The sequence below is a fragment of the Lissotriton vulgaris genome, chromosome 2_1 (assembly GCF_964263255.1).
Source record: "Lissotriton vulgaris chromosome 2_1, aLisVul1.2, whole genome shotgun sequence".
NCBI classification, from domain to species: domain Eukaryota; kingdom Metazoa; phylum Chordata; class Amphibia; order Caudata; family Salamandridae; genus Lissotriton; species Lissotriton vulgaris.
The window spans coordinates 2,039,398,118-2,039,419,532 of record NC_141687.1 but is presented as its reverse complement, the minus strand read 5'-3'; the positions used below and the strand labels follow the sequence as shown (position 1 = coordinate 2,039,419,532).

Sequence of the window (21,415 nt, the reverse complement as noted above, 5' to 3'; positions counted from 1 at the left end):
ACCTGTTGAAGGGTTACCATGTGAAAGTGCTCCGAAAGTATGTATTTGTTTAACTCTCTGAGATCTAGAATAGATTTTGAGAAGCCAACGTCTGTGGGGATCAGAAAGTAGAGAGTAAACCCATGAACCTTGGTACTGTAGTGGATTTGGTTCTATGTATCCCATTAGTAAAAGAGATTGTACTTCTTGCTCGAGCAACTGAAAGTGGTCTGGCAACAATTTGTGAGAGCGAGGTGGAATGTTTAGAGGATTGGCGGTAAGTTCCAGGCATTTCCAATCACCCATTTGTCGATTGTTATAGATTGCCAAATGGGGAGAAACTGTTAAAGTCTTCCCCCCAACAGGTGTGGAATAGTCTGAGGGAAGCATGGGGAAGTCACTGCTTATTAGGGGAAGCGGAGTTACAGTGTGTGCAGCCCCAACCCGTGCATTTGGAGAAGTTTCCTCTATAACCTACTCTAAAAAAGCCTTGAGGAAGAGGACTGATTGTTACCTTTGCTAGAGGAAGCATTCTGGTCTGAGGGTGTGGTTTTGGACTCTCCCCGATAAAAGTAACGATGAAAGGAGCATCTGTTTAAAGGAGACTGGAGCACTCCCATGGACTTTGCCACTTCGGTGTCCTTATCATTTTCTCAAACGCCTGATCTACCTCCGGACCAAAAAGATGTTCTTTGTCAAAGGGGGTATTTAAAATAAATTGCTGGACTTTGGGCTTAAACCCGGAAATCCTTAACTACGCATGCCTTCTGAGTAGGCACTAGTGTTGACCTCTCTAGCTGGGGTGTCAGCAGCATCTAGAGCACATCTTATTGAAAAATTGGAAATTAGCTTTCCTTCCTGTACCAAGTCTTGCGCTTTTGCTGTATGCTCATCTGGGAGATATTGGAGCAATTGCTCCATTTCATCCCAGTGCGCCCTGTCATATCTGTCTAAAAGTCCTTGCATGTTTGCAATGTGCTAGTGATTGGAAGCTTGAGCAGCTATGCGTTTGCCAGAAGGGTCTATTAGCTTGGGTTCTTTATCTTGGGGAGGAGGGTCCCCAGAGGTTTGGGAATTAGTTCGCTCATGAGAATTGGACACTACCAGGGAGTCTAGTGGTAACTGGCCCTTAATAAATACAGGATCTGTTGGGGAAGGTTTATATTTATATCGACTCTAGGAGTCAAGGTGAGTGCATGCACAGATCCTTTAAAAATTTCATCAGCATGTCTCATCATACCTTTAAGAACAGGGAGTGTTTGGCTCAACCTGTGTGTGGATCCTAGTGTCTCAAACAAAAAATCCTCCTCTAAGGATTCCTTGTGTTGGACCACCCCATGGTATTCTGCAGCTAGGGCAAGGAGTTCTTGATAAGATAGATTGTTATCAGGTGGAGATGGTTTGGCAGTGTAAAGGTCTGGATCATTGTCTAATGGAAGGTCAATTGAGTAATCCTTTCATGGATCTACTGGTAAATGAAAGTTCCCCCTCATCAATAACGTCCCTGTCAGGCTGAGATTGTGGAGAATCCTGAGGTGTGATGTGCAAAGGACCTAAAGTTGGAGAAGAGGGTGGAAATGGAGGTGATGATGGTGGTGGTATAGAAGGACTGGTACCAAGATTCTTCTTCTTTAAAGGAATCTTGTAATGACTCATCAACAGGAAGCTTGTGTTAAGGAGGCGGTTTGATGTGAATATTTCCTTATCTGGGTTAATATGATGTCTCTTGTTTGGGATCCAATTTGGGAGGGACAATGTCTAAATTTGGATCCAAAGGGACATCTTTCGGTTTCAGCACCGGCAGTTTCGGTGCAGAAATGGAATGACCTTTGGATGTGGAAGGTTTTTGCTCCAAAGGCGGTTTCTTTTCGGCATGGAGGGTTTTTGCTCCGATACAGATTTGGGCTTCAAACCGGAGGGCTTCCGTTCCGAAGAGGATTTGGGTCTACACAGTCCTGAGCCGGAGGGCTTGACAGAGAATTTCAGAGCCGAGCTGAAATGCGGGACTTTGGAAACATTGTCTCTGTGCCGACCTTAGCCAGAAGGTGGAGGTGGTGCCGAAGCCTTAGGTTTTTTGGGTGTGGGTTGATGGGGTCTTCAGTACTCGCGTCACCCTGACCCTACGGAACTTCTTTGAGGTCTATCTCGAGCTCCGACTCCGGCACGGAGAAGTTCTCTTGCTTCTTCGCAGCTGATGAATCACTGACCCCACCAAACCAGATGCCGCAGCCTGCAACCTCAGACAGTGGATCGACGACTGTGCCAACACGCTCGCTCCGCTCAAGAAACCCTCCAACAACCACGCCAGCAAGAGAGCCACCTGGTTCACAGACGAGCTCCAGACCTCCAAAAGTGCATGCCGGAAACTGGAGAAAATATGGCTCCACAAACGCACTTTGGACAACCACGCAGCCAAAAAGGACGCCACCCTCAGACATCACCACCTCATGAGATTAGCCAAGAGATCCTCCTTCAAAGACCGCTTGGACAACAACGCACACGACAGCAAAGAACTCTTCAGTATCATAAAGGAACTCTCCAACCCCAGCGCCAACGACATCCCGCACTCACAAGAACTGTGCGACTCACTAGCCATCTTCTTCCACCGCAAGATCGCCGACATCCACAACAGCTTCAACACAACCACCCCGACTACGCCAGACTCCACCTCCCCTGGGAACACCACCAGCGCCATCCGCCTGACTTCCTGGTCCAACGTCAGCGACGACGAGACACACAAGGTCATGAACTCCATCTACTCAGGATCTGTCAGACCCATGCCCACACCACGTATTCAACAAAGCAGATGCAGCCATCGCACCTCAACTACGGAAGGTCATCAACATCTCCTTCGAAACGGCAACATTCCCGGAAAGCTGGATGCACGCCAAAATCAACGCCCTCCTCAAGAAGCCCAAGGCGGACCCCAAGGACCTCAAGAACTTCTGGCCCATCTCTCTGCTCCCGGCAAAGGTCATCGAGAAAATCGCCAACAGGCAACTGACCCGCCACCTGAAAGACAACAACATCTTGGACCCATCCCAGTCTGGATTCAGATGAAACCACAGCACTGAGACAGCCCTCATCGCCGCCACAGACTACATCAGGCGCCCACTTGACAACGTCGAAACATCAGCCCTCATCCTCCTGGACCGGTCAGCCGCCTTTGACACGGTCTGCCATTGCACTCTAAAGACACGCCTCCTAGAAGCCGGAATCCAAGAGAAGGCCCTTGACTGGCAGAACCCAGAGCGTCCGCCTCCCACCCTTCCGATCCGAAGCCACTGACATCATCTGCGGCGTCTTCCAGGGCTCATCCCTCAGCCTGACGCTGTTAAACATCTACATGGCCCCCCTCGCACAAGTAGCCCGCCAGCACAACCTCAACATCATCTCCTACGCCGACGACACCCAGCTCATCCTCTCCCTCACCAAGAACCCACACACCGCCAAAACCAACCTCCACGAGGGAATGAAGGCCGTCACAGACTGGATGAGGAGAAACCGTCTGAAGCTGAACTCGGACAAGACGGAGGTACTCATCCTCGGACCCACCACCACAGCCTGGGACGACTCCTGGTGGCCGACCACACTGGAAACAGCACCACCACCCACCGACCATGCACGCAACCTAGGATTCATTCTCAACTCCTCCCTCTCCATGGCTAAATAGGTCAGAGCCGTCTCCCCCTCCTGCATGCTCCGCAGGATCTACAAGTGGATCCCGACCGAAACAAGAAGAACGGTTGTCAGCAGCAGACTGGACTACGGCAACGCACTCTATGCAGGAATCCTAGCCAAACACCTAGGACGACTACAACGCATCCAAAACGCATCCAAAACGCCTCCGCCCGACTAATCGTCAACGTCCCCCGCCACAGCCACATCACCCCCCAACTGAGAGACATACACTGGCTCCCCATCGACAAGAGGATCACCTTCAAGCTCCTCACCCATGCACACAAAGCACTCCACAACGCCGGACCAGCCTACCTTAACAGCAGACTCAGTTTCTACACCCCAACCCGCCAGCTCCGCCCCGCCAGCCTCGCCCTAGCTGCTGTTCCCCGCATCCAACGAACGACCTCCGGCGGCAGATACCCACATACGTCAGACCCAATAACTACTCGCCTTCAAAAGACTCCTTAAGACCTGGCTCTTGGAGCAGTAACAGCCCCCCCCCCCCCACCTTCCCTCAGCGCCTTGAGATCCTCACGGGTAAGTAGCGCGCTCTACAAGTACTCGGATTGATTCTTGCTCTGACTCCTCACCGTAGATATCCGACATTTACTTGAAATTTTCTGATGCTGCATTTCTCGACATCGAGCCCGGCGATCTCTAAGGGTTTTCTTCGACCAAAGCGATCTGCAAGCGTTAACAGTCTTCTTCATTGTACTCCAGAGACAATTACAAGTTACTCACCTAGTGTGAGTTGGTGCACAGATACTTTTGTTGTTGTATAAGCTTTATTCGAGACAGTTCTCATAAAAGCACATAAAATTTAAAACAATTACAGAATAGGACATAACAATTACAGATATAAATTCATTATACATTCTGTACAGCTCATACAATATTAGCATAAAAAAAAAAACCATTTGAGACAAATAGTTTTACATAAGTCATGGTTAAAAGGAAAACCTGATTACCTGATTCCCCCCAGAGATCGTCGTCTAATTGCCCAAGCCCAGCCCAGGTATTTGCCTACCCCTATGACTATCGAATCCTGGGTTGTTGTACATAAGATTCTTAAAGCCACTGCGCTGTCGCGTGTCCCCAGGTTTTTGCATACAGGCGTAAGCCATTTTCTCCTCGGTAATGAAGAAGCTTGACATACAAATAGGAAATGACCTACACTCTCCACGGCATTTTCACATGCTGGACATAAGTTATTGGTCGGTCTATGCCAACCAGCTGTCAGTTTCTTTAGAGGGATAGATCCGGATCTTAACTGAAAGACGAGCTTCCTATCCATTGGTACCGTAATGGTATCCCAATAGTTTTCTAGGATAGGAAAGATTTTTGTCTCCAGGAAGCGACCAGCCATAGAGTCGGCCCTAGCGTCTTTCAGCAGATTACCACCCACCCAATCCCAATATTGTAATTTGAGGGCTTCTTTGCTTGGGAAGATTTCTCCCACTGGGTTATTCCAGAGATTTGAAAACCCTAAGTTAGTCAACATGGCCTTCAGGTTTTTAAGCCATTTTATCTTGTGGAAGATGTCTTCCTTAATTATCCAAAGAAAACCCTACGCATATTGTCTGATTTCTGGAGTCGTCCAGAGACGTCTCCAATAGAGGACTGGGCGCAATCGAGCTCTGTCGGCAATAGGACGCCTACCCAGCTCCAGAAACAATGGGATTAAGGGGGTGCTCTGTGGAAGTCCTGTGATCCCTCGCAAGAACTTGTTCTCAGAAGTCTGTAAAGCCACAAGATTGTCCCAAGCCCATAACTCCGCACCATATAATGTGGCACCCAAGACCTTCGCATCGTACACTATAAGTGCGGGTTTAATCGGTTTTGTCTTGGATTTGCGGTGTTCCCCCCTCAAAGCTCCTGAGAGCTGTTGGTGTTTTAAGACCACTTTATCCAAATGATGCGTCCAGCCAGCGCCCTCTGCAATCTGTACTCCCAAATACGTGAACTCTGTGACAGTATCCAACCTGCTGTTGTTTAAGGTGACCTTGGGGTAATTTCTGCGACGTGGGGAAAAGGCCATCAATTTTGTTTTTCCCACGTTCACTTCTAGCCCATGCTCTGTGCAAAAAACATCAAAAATGTTTAGTGCACGTTGTAGCCCTGCAGGGGTCTTAGACAAGATAAGGGTGTCGTCAGCGAACATCAGGATCGGGACCCTGGTGTCCGCTAACGACGGAGCGTCTACGCTAGCCTTCAACATTCTCCCAACAATCCCGTTAATAAATAACGAGAAAAGTAAAGGAGCCATGGAACAGCCTTGTCGGACACCCCTTTTAATTGGGAAGTCAGAAGTTGTCTCCCCGTTACCACCCCACTGTACTCTTGCAAAGTTGGATTCATACAATCGCATGATTAGTGTGAGCAGATCGGCAGGAATCCCCAGCTTTTGCAGAACCAACCATAGCTTAAACCGGGGGACTAGGTCGAATGCCGCCCGCAGGTCGACAAACGCGACATACAGACAGCCCCTTCCTAGTAAAACCGTCTTCCACCGCAATATAGTAAAGCGGAAGACCTGGTCGATGGTACTGGTTGCTCGCCTAAATCCAGCTTGGTATGGAGAAAGGGCGTTGTTGTCATCAACCCAATCCATGAGCTGGTTTGCTACCATTCTCCCCACTACTTTTTGCATGGTAGCTATTAGGCTTATAGGCCTATAGTTGGCAGGCAGTGAACGATCACCCTTCTTGTGGATGGGGATAATAGTTGCGCCTTTCCAAAGGTCGGGGACCACTTCCCCCTTCGCTAGGGCATTTACTACTAAAAAGGTATACCTCGCTCATCTAGTCATATCGTATTTAAAAATATCCGGGGGAATCCCGTCTGTCCCTGGCGCCCTCCCACATTTCACGGAACTAATCGCAATTTCCACTTCTCCAAGGGAAAACAAATTGTCGGTTGCATAGACTGGTGTTATGCCATCGGCCACCCCAGGTTGGATGACTTCAGCATACTGTGGTCTAAAATAGTTAACCCAGGTATCTTCTGCTACATTGTTATCTGGCTTTGGGGGACCAGCTCCTCTACCCCACTTGATAATTTTCCAAAATGTCCTAGAGTCATTGTTACCTGAAGCCTCTTTTAGTTCGGCCCAATGCTCTTCGTCCCATTTCTTTTTAGCTCGGTAAATGGCCGTCTTGTACAGCTTCCTATTCTCTGTTATTGCAGCACGATCCCTATTCCTTATAGCTTGTCCCAGTTCTAGTCGTGTCGATCTACATTGGCTGTCAAACCACCTTCCCACTACTTTAGTTTTCTTCCCTTTCCTGTTTTTGATAAAAAAACATAGTTTCAGGAGGGAAAATAACTCAGATACTTTTCATGGCATAGAGGACAGAATTTGAACAGAGTCTGTTCCATCAATAAAGAGCTGGACCAAAGTGGTTAGGCCCAAAAGCGGCCCACAAAGTTTTTCAATCAAAAATTGAGATTTATTTGAACAAAACATTACGTGGAGAAGTGGGAAACATGTACGAAACAATACCGTTGAGGGTAGAGTGGATTGCGTACCAAGGGGGACCGGAAGCCTGGTTTCAAACCGGAGAACAGCAATACACGTCCAAACCGGATGGCGGGAAAAACAATCTAACAATGGAGTTGGAGCCCATGCGCACTATCACCGAAAGGAGGAGTCACCATACCTTGTGACTGGAAAGACTTCTTCGAAAAAAAACAACTTGCAAACATCCGGACCAATCACTAGATGGTAGGAGTATGCAAAGCATGTGCATCTACAGCCCACATGCCTCAAACACCTATTTTCGCAACAGAATAGGTGACTTTTTCCACATAAGACAAACCGTAGGCCATATTTAAAGTGATTCACAATCCATGTGATCACTGACAACAGCACCTCTTTCCGAGCTCTCTTAACTATACATACATGAGTCTCTACAGAAATCAGAAACTATGTCAAATATTGATCCTACTCTTTGACGCCTAGACAGAAGCCATCATGAAATACAGGTGCATACCATACCTCTGCTGATGCTGGAGTATGCTATGCACCTGTATATCATGATACAATGAAATGCAAAACCAGATTGGCAGCAAGGGTAACTAAAACCAAGAAAAACATGTAAAATGTATCGCCAGGAATATGGTATGCCATATATTCCTCGATCTTATACTAAACAAACCTTTGGTCAGAGATAAGAATCAGATTAAACTTTAAGAAAGTTAGAAAAACCTAACTCAAAGAAGGCACTGCTCATTCCATGCCAACTCTATTTAATATCTACCGCAAATCTCTGGTCATGCTTATCAACAAATCTAAAAAAATAGTATACGTGGATGAAACACAAATCTATATAACAGAAAGCAAAAACCAATGCGAACATCGCTCTTTCCCCCTTGTATCATTTAGCTCTGCGTCACTATCAAGGGGATGGACTGAATGTCAGCGAAGAGCACAATTCCAGACACCTCCTTGGCCATTTAGCCCTGCACAAAAGGTTAAATAATGTCCACCAGGCTCCTCCACACCCTATTCATAAAGTACAATGCCTCTGACTGCCCAAAAATTAGCACACTAAAAAAGCCACCAACACAAAAATTTGCTAGCAAAAGAATGATATGAATCTCTAATTTAGAACCAACTTGTTTTATTTTATCACACGCATTGTCATGTATTTATACCTGCAACACTTCAAACCTATGGCCTTCAAAGAGAATGATCAACAAACTCCAAAACAACACTGATATCATTAGTGCAAACTAAAAGACTATGCATGGTTTCCCTGTGGACAATGGAACACCACATCCGTTCCAGAGATTCTACAACGCAGTGTGGTGCATTGCCCCACCAATGCCACAGAGTGCATCAACATATCTCTACATAAATGTGCAACAAGGAGAACACATGGCAAGACCACAGGTAACAATGTTGAAGAACATGTTCCGTGAATACTATGCAACTGACACGTATCTAACATTAACATTCTTCCTGTAAGAACTGAAAAGATGTATTGTCCATTAGGTCTTTATCCAATATATTATGTAATAATAAGACAATCTTCCATAAACCGTCACTTATTTGAACATATATTTTCTGGGATGTTAAATCAAGGCAGCTATAGATAAAGTGCTACAGGGGAATAAAGCTCATGATTGAGCGCAACGTTCAAATTATATCCGTTAAAACGTTATCTATGATCAAAAATTAACAGGGATTCATGACAATTAGAGCATGTATAGGGTTCAAGGGCAGACAATGGTGAAAGCAATTTGTCACCAACCAATGATACAGAGATTAAGATCCTAACACCAATACACAAAGAGTTCAAATGTAAGCAAGATGAAACCCAAATATTGTATTTTTAATCTTTACATCACTTAGGTATTTGAGATCCATTAACATAAGGCTACTAATAAACATGCAGGTTCCAGGGCAAACAACCTTTACAAGCTCAGTTCAGGTGAAACTCAGATTTCAGTCTCAAACCGTCATAAACAAAGTTGTTCAACGTTCTGCACACTGAGTGACAGGTGCTTACACAAGCAGATAGAAGACAGCCATCAAATGTGTGGTTGATAGTCCGCTCACAAGAACATAGTGCATGCAAATGAAAGAAGGAAAGACACCAAGCCAAATTCTATAAAAAGGTATAAGTGATGATCAAAGTAATGCTTAAACGTTTACAGTCTACTTTAGAACATGAACACAATGCATTTAGAGAGTAAAGAAACCATTTCGATTACAAAAAAAGGATGTAATGATAGTCTGTGTGTGTGTGTAGGAATGCTGGGACCTCCAATGCAACAAAATTCGCTTTCTGGATTAATCTTTTTCTTTTTTTTTGGTAGAGATTGCAAGGCTAATAAGAAACAGTTTCAGAATAATCCAACTTAATAAAAAAAGCAATCAAGCTAGCTTTACCTTTGTGTTCGTCTTAAACCATAACCTATCGTTCTTAGCATCTTTTAGAGCTTCCAGTGTTGTTTCATAGAATTCCTGTAGTAAGTCCATCTGATATAAAAAATCAGAATTCTATAATTATAAAACAGCAAATGCATACCAATTAATAACGTCAAAGTGAACAAACCAAAGTGCATGGTTAATCTTCAAAGCAAAGAAAATACAACAAACCGCTGTGATAACATTACAGAACTCAACAATCAAACATTATATAAAATCCTAGACCCTTCATAATCAACATCACTAACAAACGCATTGTAAATAATACGGTATGGAATTTGTAGTAATTAATAATTATGGATTTAGTTAACACTAACAATTATGAATAGTATATTTGCTTTCTATCAAGGTACACTTCCTATTTTTAAATGTATTTTAAGAATCCGTATAAAACGTGTTCTTATTTATTTGGAATGCTGCTCATGTGGTTATATTGTATTGCTCTCAGACAAATATTAAGTTCGAAAACGTTCTTCACAAAATACAAATGTACATTACACTCCACACTTCCAAATTCATACTCTATTAGAGCAATCAACCAATGCAAGACACTTAACCCCTCGAGTGCTTAAGAACGAGATGGAATTATCAAAAGCGCCACTGGAGCTGGCTGTGCTTAGGGCAAGACTATCTCGTCCTGAGCACTTAAGTGGATACACACCTTTTTAAAGTGCCTTGTATTAGTGCACAGGAACGTTGGCCTTGGTGAGTAGTTGAACAGCAACAGTTCCTAAACCTTCTTTAGTATTAATAGTGTTTTTAAAGAAAGGAACATTTTAATTCCCACAGTCATATATTTTAAACAGCATTGGAGAAGCCAATAGGGTCTCACCCTTGAGACCTATTGACTCTGCCAATGCCTTTTGTTCACGCTGTTCAGCATCGGTTTAACAGCATGAGCAAAAGGAGAAAGAAAAGTGTGACTATGCAGCCGAGGGTGCTGCATCATGTCTTGTGACATCTGCATATGCATGCATAACATTGCGAGCGTCATTTAAAAAAAAAACATTTATTTACTGAGATGAATCGCTAAATGCATGAAAATGAGAAACTGCAAAAGTGCTTTTATTTTTAAGGTGAAGGGCTGGCAGCAATTTGCGGACAGGTCTCCCAAAGAAAATAGATAAATAAAAAATAGGAAGGAGAGGAGCGAAACGAAGGGGAATGTCAGGGTAGGGGATCGGGGCGGGGAGATGTGAAAAGAAGTAAATAGGGGAAGGAGCAACAAGGAGGGCAGCGGAGATACAAAAGAAATAGAGAAGAACACAGGGCCGAATAGAGAGCAAGTGAAAGAAGCACACAGACGAGAGAAAGCAACATGGAGCACGGGGAGAAGGGCGCATGGATGAAAGTAATTGACACACAAATTTGGTGGGGAGAGATGCACACTGGGGGGCAGGTGGAAAACACATGAATTCTCAGGGACTGCTTACGTAAAACAAAAAAAGTTGTTCCCTAAAAGTGAGCAGTGGAAGGACACAAGTAAAGAAGTTACGCTGCAGGAGTGGGACAAACACAAAATGGGCAATGTAAGCTATTGAACAAGAACCAGGCAAACCAATGGCAAGTAATGGGCGGGCTTTAAGCTCAATTTAAGCTGACAAAAGGTCTTCTATAACCTGACAGCTTTGCTGTCTGGTAGGCTTGACCTAAAAATGCTTTGTTGGGATATGGGATAATTTCTTAATCATAGTCAGGATGCACACACACAACTTCTCGAAAACTCACAATAAACAGTAAACATAAAATGTAAAGCAAGTCTATAGGGATTTACCAAATTAAATTAAATTTACACTAACCTGTTTTGATGTGGAGATATAGTCAAGAATAGAGTTGATAGACTTTTCAGAATAATTTCGTGTAACTGCACTTCTAATGTAAGTCAACAGTTGTTTGTACCTGTTCATCATTTCGGGATAGTTTCCCTGCAAAGAAAACATTCCACAATAAAAGGCAGGCCTTGCACAGGCCATAAGCATCCCATCAAAAGTCAAGAAAACACGGGGACCGATTGTTGTATGTGCATGTTTTCAAGTAAATGGGCCCTCATTCTATGAAATGTGAAAATGCTAAATTCTGTTAAACGATACAGCAATCAAAGTTGTGCAATTTCGAAAATCAAAAACTAAACGCACATTGGTGTTGTAACACAAGAAAGGAATATGCTACTTACCAGTATGCATCTGTTCTTGGCATAGAGGGCTGCAGAGTGGTACATTATGAATAGATCGCCATCTGGTGTTGGGCTCGGATGATTGCACTTTGTTTTTCTCTTGGAGAGTCTTTTGTATCTTGGTGACTCCTCCCTTAGTTGGTAGTGCGCATGGGCATCGGCTCCATCCTTAGATTGTTTTGCCATAGTAGGGTTAGATGGAGTAGTATAGTAGAATACAGATAAGAGTGCCCATGTAAGTGTATCTAAATAAGATAATGTTGGAACAGACACAGGTTTCCGGGGAGGCTGGGAGGGCATGTACCACTCTGCAGCCCTCTATGCCAAGAACAGATGCATACTGGTAAGTAGCATATTCCGTTCGAGGCATATGGGCTGCAGATGGTACATTATGAATAGACTATACAGCAGTTCTCTCCCTAGCGGTGGTCGCCCGTGTCTGTTGCAACTGTCTGAAACAATGTTTTTAATACTGCTTGTCACACTCTAGCTTGTTGCGTTGTGTGCACATCTACACAATAGTGTTTTGTGAAGGTGTGCGGTGTAACCCAGGTAGCTGCTTTGCATATGTCATCTAGTGGAATGTTTCCCAGAAATGCCATAGATGCTCCTAGTTTACGTGTAGAGTGAGCTCTAGGAGGAACAGTTAATGTTCTCTTTGCCTTTAAGTAGCATATTTGAATGCATTTTACAATCCATCTGGCAATGCCCGCTTTGGAGATGGGATTGCCTTTATGTGTGGGAGAAAATGCAACAAATAGCTGTTTTGTCTTTCTGAAAGTTTGTGTTCTTTCTATATAGTACAATATGGCCCTTCTAACATCCAGTGTATGTAGGGCTCTTTCCGCTACTGTTTGTGGTTTTGGAAAGAAAACCGGTAATTCCACTGACTGATTGATGTGGAATGCTGAAATAACCTTTGGTAAGAATTTTGGGTTTGTTCTAAGAACCACTTTATTTTGGTGTAGCTGCATAAATGGTTCTTGAATCGTAAAAGCCTGCAGTTCACTTACTCTTCTAAGTGACGTGATAGCTATGAGGAAGGCTACCTTCCATGTGAGGAATTGTATTTCACACCTATGCATAGGTTCAAAGGGTGGCCCCATTAGTCTGGTAAGCACTATGTTGAGATTCCAGACTGGGGAAGGTGGTCTTCTTGGTGGAATGACTCTTTTGAGTCCTTCCATGAAAGCTTTAATTGCTGGTACTTTAAACAGTGACAGGTGTTGCCTGTTTTGTAGGTACGCCGCTATGGCTGCTAGATGAACCCTGATAGAGGTATATGCTAGGTTACATTGCTGTAAGTGTAATAAATAGCAAATGATTTGTTTAGTGGATGCGTCCAGAGGGTTGATGTGCTTACTGTTACAGTGTATAGCAAACCTCTTCCATTTTGCTGCGTAGCATGCTCTGGTGGTAGGACGTCTTGCCTGTTTAATGATTTCCATGCATTCTGGTGGTAAATCTAAATACCCAAACTCCATGACCTCAGGAGCCAGATCGCTGGGTTCAGTTGTTTGGGATCTGGGTGCATTATTTCTCCATGGTTCTGTGTAAGATGCATGGGTAATAACCTTAGCTTTTGATGTGGTACTTGTGAGAGTTGTAGCAGCGTGGTGAACCACGGCTGTCTTGCCCACGTGGGTGCCACTAGTATCATTGTCATTGAGTGTTGCTGCAGTTTTCTCACCAGTAATGGAATTAGTGGTAGAGGAGGGAACGCGTAAGCAAATTTGTTGGACCAATTTATCCACAGTGCATTGCCCTGGGACCTTTGGTGTGGGTACCTGGATGCAAATTGCTTGCATTTTGCGTTCTGATGATTTGCAAACAGATCTATCTCTTGTTGCCCCCATTTTTGGAAGAATGGCTGTAGTATTTGGTCGTGCAGCTCCCATTCGTGAACTTGTTCTGACTGTCTGCTTAGGATGTCTGCTATTTGATTTTGAATTCCTGGTAGGTGTTCCGCTAACAGGTAGATCTTTTGAGGAATGGCCCATCTCCATATGTCCTGTGCTAGTTTGGACAGTTGGAGAGAGTGTGTCCCCCCCTGTTTTTGAATATAATACATTGCAGTCATGTTGTCTGTTCTGATCAGGACTGCCTTGTTTGTTATTTGCATTTGGAAAGCTTTTAGTGCTAGAAATATTGCTAATAGTTCTAGGTAGTTGATGTGCAGTTTCTTTTGCTGCGCACTCCACTTCCCCTGTACTGTGTATTTGTCCATATGCGCTCCCCATCCGGAGAGCGATGCGTCCGCTGTTATTATTACTTGTGGAATTGGCTCTAGGAACGACCGTCCCTTGGAAATGTTTTCTGTGTTCCACCACTTCAGAGAGCGATACGTCCGGTCGTTTACCAACACCAGATCTGTAATCTGACCTTGAGCCTGATTCCACTGTGTCGCTAGACACTCTTGTAGTGGGCGCATTTGTAGTCTGGCATGTGGTATTAGCAGTATGCAAGAGGACATCATGCCTAATAGTTGCATAAACACTCATGCTGGTAGTGAGTGTTGTGGTTGAAATCTTTGTATTAACCCGACCATTGTCTGTACTCTGATTGGGTTGGGGTATGCTATTGCCTTTTCTGTGTCTACTGTAGCCCCCAGGTATTGCTGGATCTGGTTTGGTTGCAGGTGTGATTTTTTGTAGTTCACCGTAAACCCTAGGTGGTGCAGCAATTGAATTGTCTTCTGTGTGTTGTGAAGACATTCTTTCTTTGATTTGGCCTTTATTAGCCAATCGTCCAAGTATGGGAAGACATGTATTTGTTGTCTTCTTAGGTGTGCTGCCACCACAGCTAGGCATTTTGTGAAAACTCTCGGTGCTGTTGTGACACCGAACGGAAGGACCTTGAACTGGTAGTGTTGTCCTTCTAACACAAACCTTAGGTATTTTCTGTGGGCTTTGTGAATTGGGATATGAAAGTAAGCGTCTTTTAGATCCAGTGTAGAAAGAAAGTCCCCTTTCTTCAGTAAAGGGAGTACTTGTTGGAGCGTGACCATGTGGAAATGCTCCGAATTTATGTAAGCATTGAGAGGTCTGAGGTCTAATATTGGTCGTAGGGACCCGTCCTTTTTGGGGATCAGGAAGTATAGAGAGTATACTCCTGTTCCTTGTTGATCCTTTGGGACCTTCTCTATTGCATGCTTTTGTAGAAGTGCTAGCACTTCTTCTCTTAACAATGTCAGATGATCCTGACTCATTGGACGCTGTTTGGGAGGGATGTTTGGTGGGGTGGCTGTGAGTTCTAGGCAATAACCATGTTGGATAATCTGTCTCACCCACTTGTCTGACGTGATGTTTTCCCAGACAGGTAGGAACTGTGATAGACGTCCCCCGACCGGTGTTATGTGGTCTGGGGGGAGTTCTATGAAGTCACTGTTTTGGTGTTGAGGCGTTGCGGTTGTTATTATTTCCGCGGCCTCTACCCTTATTGTTGTTACCTCTGTAACTACCTCTTGAATTACCTCTGGGTGATGTTGGTGTGAAAGATGTGGATTGCTGATTTGTTCCTGTGTTTTTTGAGCCCCCTCTATAGGTGGATCTACGAAAGGAACCTCTGTGCGTTGGCTGTTGCAATGCTCCCATTGACTTAGCCGTTTCCGTATCTTTCTTCATCTTTTCTAATGTCTCGTCTGTACTTGAACCAAACAATGTCTTTTGATCAAATGGTTTGTTCAGTAGGGCTGTTTGTACTTCTTGTTTGAATCCTGAGATTCTAAGCCATGCGTGCCTTCTTAGCATGACACTAGTGTTAATAGACCTTGCTGCAGTGTCTGCTGCGTCTAATGCACACTTAATGGAAGTATTGGTTATTATTTTACCTTCCTGTATTAATTGGTCTGCCTTCTTCTGATGTTCTTTTGGAAGATGTGTGAGAAGTTTTTCTAACTCATCGTAATGTGCCCTGTCATAACGTGCGAGTAGTGCTTGTGTATTGGCTATACGCCAGCTATTCGCTGCCTGTGATGCTACTCTTTTGCCTGATGCATCTATTAACTTTGACTCTTTATCTGGTGGAGGAGCCTCTCCTGTAGATAATGAGTTTGCTCTTTTACGAGCGTTTGAGACCACCAGTGAATCTAGAGGTACATGCCCCCTAATAAATATTGTGTCCTTTGGAGCCGCTTTGTATTTTTTATCGATTCTTGGGTTTAACACCCTGGCTCTCACTGGGTTTTCGAATATTTCCTCTGTGTGAGTGAGAAGACCCTTCAGCATAGGAAGAGTACCTGATGTTCTCTGTGCACTAGGTAGAGTCTCTAACAAGAAATCCTCTATCTGAGGTTCTGTGTGCATATCTAGTTTGTGATATTTTGCTGCCCTATTAATGAGCTGCACAAAACCTGTGTTATCATCAGGTGGTGAAGGCTTTGAGGGATATAGCTCTGGGTCGTTGTCCTCATCTGACCCTACATCGTAATTTTCCCATGGATCTTCCTCATCTGGGATAGATTCGTCATCCCCTTGAGGTTCTCCCTCCCCTATATCACTGTCTACCTCTGACTGAGGTGTAGCTGGTCTTGGTGTGGAGGGTGTAGGAATATGTGGCCTATTGTGAGGAATAGGAGAAGAGGGTGTGTCTCTAGGACGAGGAGAAGCAGGAGGAGTTATGTTCGGCCCCATTGTTCTCTTTTTTGAAGGAAGAGGTTTCGGCCCCATTGTTCTCTTTTTTGAAGGAAGAGGTTTATCTTCTGACTGTTCACTCTTTCTCTTCTTCGTGACCACTTTCCCAGTTTGTGGGTCAATAAACAAGATCTTTTGTTTGGGATCTGTTTGTTGCTCTTGAATCGGTACCGAAGGTCCTGGTTCCGAGAGCTGTTTTTGTTTTTGATCTTCAGATCTTGCTGTTTTCGACACCGAATATCTGCTCGATTCCGACTTTTTGGGTATCGAGTGTCTCTTGGGCGATAAATCATATTTCTTTTTCGACATGGAATGTTTCGATACCGAGCTCTCCTTTGTATGTAGCCTCGGTGTCGAAGTCGATGTCGCCCTTTTCTCGGATCCGACATGGTGGGATTCAGAGTGCTTCGGTTTCAGTTTCGGTTTCGTTGCCGGGCCCGAGGGCGGGGCGTCGGAAACTTTTTTCAGCGGTTTGACCGGGCCCGAGGGCGGGGTCGTTACCGCACGGGGTCGGTTTTTCGGTAAGGGGACGTCGTCACTCACGGTTTGTTGCTCGAAGAGTTCTTCAACCTACGACTGGTCCCCTTCCGACCCCGACTGGTCCTCTTCTTCCTCGATTTGTTCGTCTCCGAACAGCTCCGGGATTGCCTCCGCCTGCATTCTGGAAGCCTCGTGTCTTCGAGCTCGACGATTTCTAATCGTTAGCTTGGAGGAGAATGCTGCGCAGGCTTCGCAGTCCCTGGATTCGTGTTCAGGCGATAGACAGAGGTTGCACACCTCGTGTAGGTCCTTGTGTGGGAACTTAGCACCACACGATGGACATTTTTTGAATGGAGTCCTTTCCATGGACTCCGGGCTTGACTGCGTCGAGAAAGGTCTCCTGTTCTTCGACGTAGATCCAAGTTTTTCTCTTCTATTTTAAATTTGTAACGCGTCGGAATGGAAAAGAACGCGTTCGATAACAATACCGTCGAATTGGAAAGGGAATACGCGCCGAAAAATCACTTTCTTCTGAAGTTGATCTGGAGCGTCTCGATCTTCATCCGAACCCGATGGCGGAAAAAAACAATCTAAGGATGGAGCCGATGCCCATGCGCACTACCAACTAAGGGAGGAGTCACCAAGATACAAAAGACTCTCCAAGAGAAAAACAAAGTGCAATCATCCGAGCCCAACACCAGATGGCGATCTATTCATAATGTACCATCTGCAGCCCATATGCCTCGAACACAAGCATATGCAAGCGTACATTTGGGCAAGTCAGTATTAATATGTATTCACATAAGACAGACCTGGAGAAGTGCCCTTTGGGACTTCAATTAAACAGTAACAAAAGGAAGACTATTCACAAACACGATTTATAAGAAAGCTTAATATTGTAATAATGACGGTTTGTCACAGATTGGTTTTAGCAAAACACTACATTCTGTCCCTACCCTCGAAGGTCATGGTACTTCTATGAACGGGTTTCCTGGCACAATTGTTGTTCATTAAACATCATTTTTTGGCTGCTCAACAATTAACATTACATACTCCTCGAAGAGAATAAAATAACTCTGCCCAACATAAGGAAAGCTTCCCGCAGAATGCCTCTTTATATGTTCAAATACTGTCACCTGAATGGATTGGAAGGGGACAAGGATAACTGTACTGTCCTAAAGCAGTTTGACTTGGAATACAGGAGTCTTGGTTAGATCAATACATTAATGTATGCAGTTTTGCGGCTCATGAAAAAAAAGGACATACGCAAAAAATGACACTCAAAAACATAATTGTCAATTGAATGAGAATTAATAAAGTTAGCCAGAAAAAGAAAAGGTATGGGGAATGAAAGATTTTATACCTGATCAAGCAGGATTAACAAGCATTTACAACGAACGGTCTTGCCTTTGAAAAAGTTAGAGCTATTGGCATTGTAAATGACACCATTTTATTTATGAGTTGGTTTTGAAAACATAAATAAATGGCATTGTCATTTACAATGTCAATAGCCTAATCTCTCGCAAATGCCACACACAGAGCCACACACACACGCACACATACACAGCCACACCACCACACACACACACAGGGCTACACACAGAGCCACACACACACACAGGGCTACACACACACACACACACACACACACACACAGCAACACACACAGCAACACACACAGCAACACACACAGCAACACACACACACACAACCTCAGCACTGCATCTACTAATGTCCAGATAGAAACTATGAGGACCTGGCTGAGCCCATAGAGGCGGTGTTGTTGAGGTCCGGGGGAAGCCTACACTAATCACGGGTAATATCGGCTGCCAAAGCTGGTGAGACCAGATTTCACCCTGGAGCCCTTCCAGTGGCGGCCCACTTCCTGATCGCGCAAGCCGCGCCTTGCCTTTCCCTCCCGCACCACAGGTGTTATTCTTGCTAGTCAGGCTAACCCTTGACCGCCTCCAAAGCTGCTGAAGGCCCGGTCATCGTAAGTATCGTAATCCGCCATTGCTGTCTGCTCTAAGACCAAGCAGGTCCAGACCGAAGGACCATCGATATAGCATCATAGGCGGGGCTGCCCTGCGCGCTGCCTGACTGTCGTGCAGACAGCACTCATCACAGAAACAGAAGAAGGACACGGATGACAACCCGCCATGGAGCCCCTGCTCGGCCGCGCTTACGCGAGACGTCAAGTTTAATATGATAAGGGTACTTGTTCAAAGAAAAGCAACGTGTGGCAATACCTGAAGTGGTATTGTTTCAAGAAACTAGACAAGCAGTTTATTATTTTTTATGATGTAACAATGTTTCACGTGAAGCTTTCAAAGTAATAATGTGTTGGGATGTAAGCTGTTAAGATTGATTTTTCTAGAAAACTATGTGGAAATGATAAAGTCTAAATATTGAAAACATTTGTCTTGAATGAGTAGTAAGAGTGTTGTTTCTGATATAGTTACTTGACATTGATGTAATTCCGAAATGGCCGACGAAGGAGCACGTAAAAGCAGGGTTTTCAATGTGGTCCATTTTCCATTTTAACGCAAACAGAGGAATGGATGTAATACAACAAGCGCTCACCATGATAGTTACTTGACATTGATATAATTCCGAAATGGCTGACGAAGGAGCAAGTAAAAGAAGGGTTTTCAATGTGGTCCATTTTCCATTTTAACGCACACAGAGGAATGGATGTAATACAACAAGCGCTCGCCATGACACCGCCTTTTGTCTGTAAGCCACGTCCTTTTCATACTGGGCGCCCGGACTTCCTACTGGCATAAAAGGTTCCTTATCTTCTTTAAGGGGCCATCTGGACCCATAAAGAAGATAAGAAACCTTTTACTTCAGCAGAAAGTCAATTAACCCAGTCTGAAAAGGACGGGGCTTAGCGAGAAAGGAGAACGTCACTAGGACCTCTTCTCCAATGGCTGGCCACCGTTTAGGAGGCCAGCCAATGAGAAGAGGGGCAGGGCTTAACCTTGATAGTGTTATTCTCTCTATCTCATTAAATCTCGCCAGCGAGCCTCCGCATGTGCGCAGCCTACACTAGCAGAGACCTAAAAATGACTAATCAGAAAATGAGATCGAGTCAGGAGTGTATAAAAAGCAAATTTATAAAAAATGAGTAGTCTTCTTACTTGACCAGAAACAGCAACAACAACATAATGCTGTTCAGTACAAAATACTTAACTAGTACTTCTGTTAAGACCCATTTCTATCCACGTGCTGCAAAAGAACAAACTGTCAAGTCGAGGCTCACCAGAAAGGGCACAGAAAAACAGGAAAGCATAGCCGTATTCATACTGCACTACAGGAGAGAGCTCTGCAATACCTATCCTGCCATATTGTACAATTAACATTTCTTAAATGGAGTGTTAGTATGCCTGAAGTCCTCCTATATCCATCCAACACCCTCTAACTCCTTTCCTCTTTCACCATATCATTTAAACTCCTCTTTAGCTCCCTCCTCATTTCCTATGCTACTCTCAGTCAATGTCTTAGTCAGTAAAACCCTCATCCTGCTACACCTCTCCCATTTTCATACTTGTTCTAAACACACCGCTCCTCCATCCCTCTTTCAATTTCCTCTTGTATATGGTCCATCAAGCAATGCAACTTCATATAACCACAATATCTCCATCTGAGGCTCGCACTTTCTCATAGCCAACGCTACATGTGTATCCAGTCTCTCTTCTATCTCACCCTAAAATCAAAACGGTAAACGTTTTATCCATGCCACTCTTCTATCTAGAATTGTCTATTTGTTGTAGTCTACTGGTGTTTTGCTGCTCTCTGTCACAAAACCACTGTTTTTGAAAGCCTCCTGTACCTCATGATGAATACCATCTTTTAAACATTTCTGGTAAAAGTTCATGTCACCTGTTGCTGGAGAAATACATAAAGAAAGAAATAAACATCCTGCAAAAAGATTTGCCTTGCCAAACTCCATTTTGGTAACATCCCTCTAGCCCACTTTGGGCTCCTCACATGTCACTTCTTCCCCCTGCACTGCCTCTTCCCCTCTTAAAGACTCTGTTTCCACATCTTATTCATTGTGCCCTCCTTCCCTATCAACTGAAGTCTGCACCTCGACCTATATCCTCATCAACTGCAGATCCATATCAAAGGGAAAAAAATCTGAATTGCCATCAATAATCACCTCACGGACAAGCATCCAGACCGCCTTTTTATCATGGAGACTTGCTGATGTTGCATCACTTGCCCTTCTTGTAGCACTTGCTGTGGAAACAAGATCAGCCTCAGGAAATGTCAAAGTAACAAGGCAGAGCTTAAAGAAATTGTACACAGATCCACCTCTATCAACACTACTCTAGTTGATAAATTCCATTATATCCATGTGGCTGTGTACAGCTACGGACCTTATGAAAGACCTTTCTTGGAGAAATGTCATGCCATTATCGGATTCACCCACACTTCTGAACACACCTTGGATGCAATCTAAGCAAGCCAGAGGACCACTGAGGAGCAAAAAAACTCCCTCAACTCTTAGAAGCACCCACCATGCCATCC

The 21,415-nt window shown here is 44.3% G+C and overlaps 1 protein-coding gene across 2 annotated transcripts in view; it reads right to left on the bottom strand.

The window, feature by feature from the left end:
* The window catches only part of COPS2 (COP9 signalosome subunit 2), a 470,627-nt gene that overhangs the window by 228,473 nt on the left and 220,739 nt on the right, over positions 1–21,415 (bottom strand). The window contains exons 4-5 of one of the 2 annotated variants that reach the window (XM_086958269.1): positions 11,395–11,520; positions 9,557–9,646 (exon numbers count right to left, since the gene is read on the bottom strand). In XM_086958269.1, the coding sequence (XP_086814395.1) occupies positions 9,557–9,646; positions 11,395–11,520 (216 nt within the window). Of the gene's footprint in view, positions 1–9,556; positions 9,668–11,394; positions 11,521–21,415 lie in introns of both variants that reach the window. The other variant, XM_086958268.1, reaches the window with a different exon arrangement.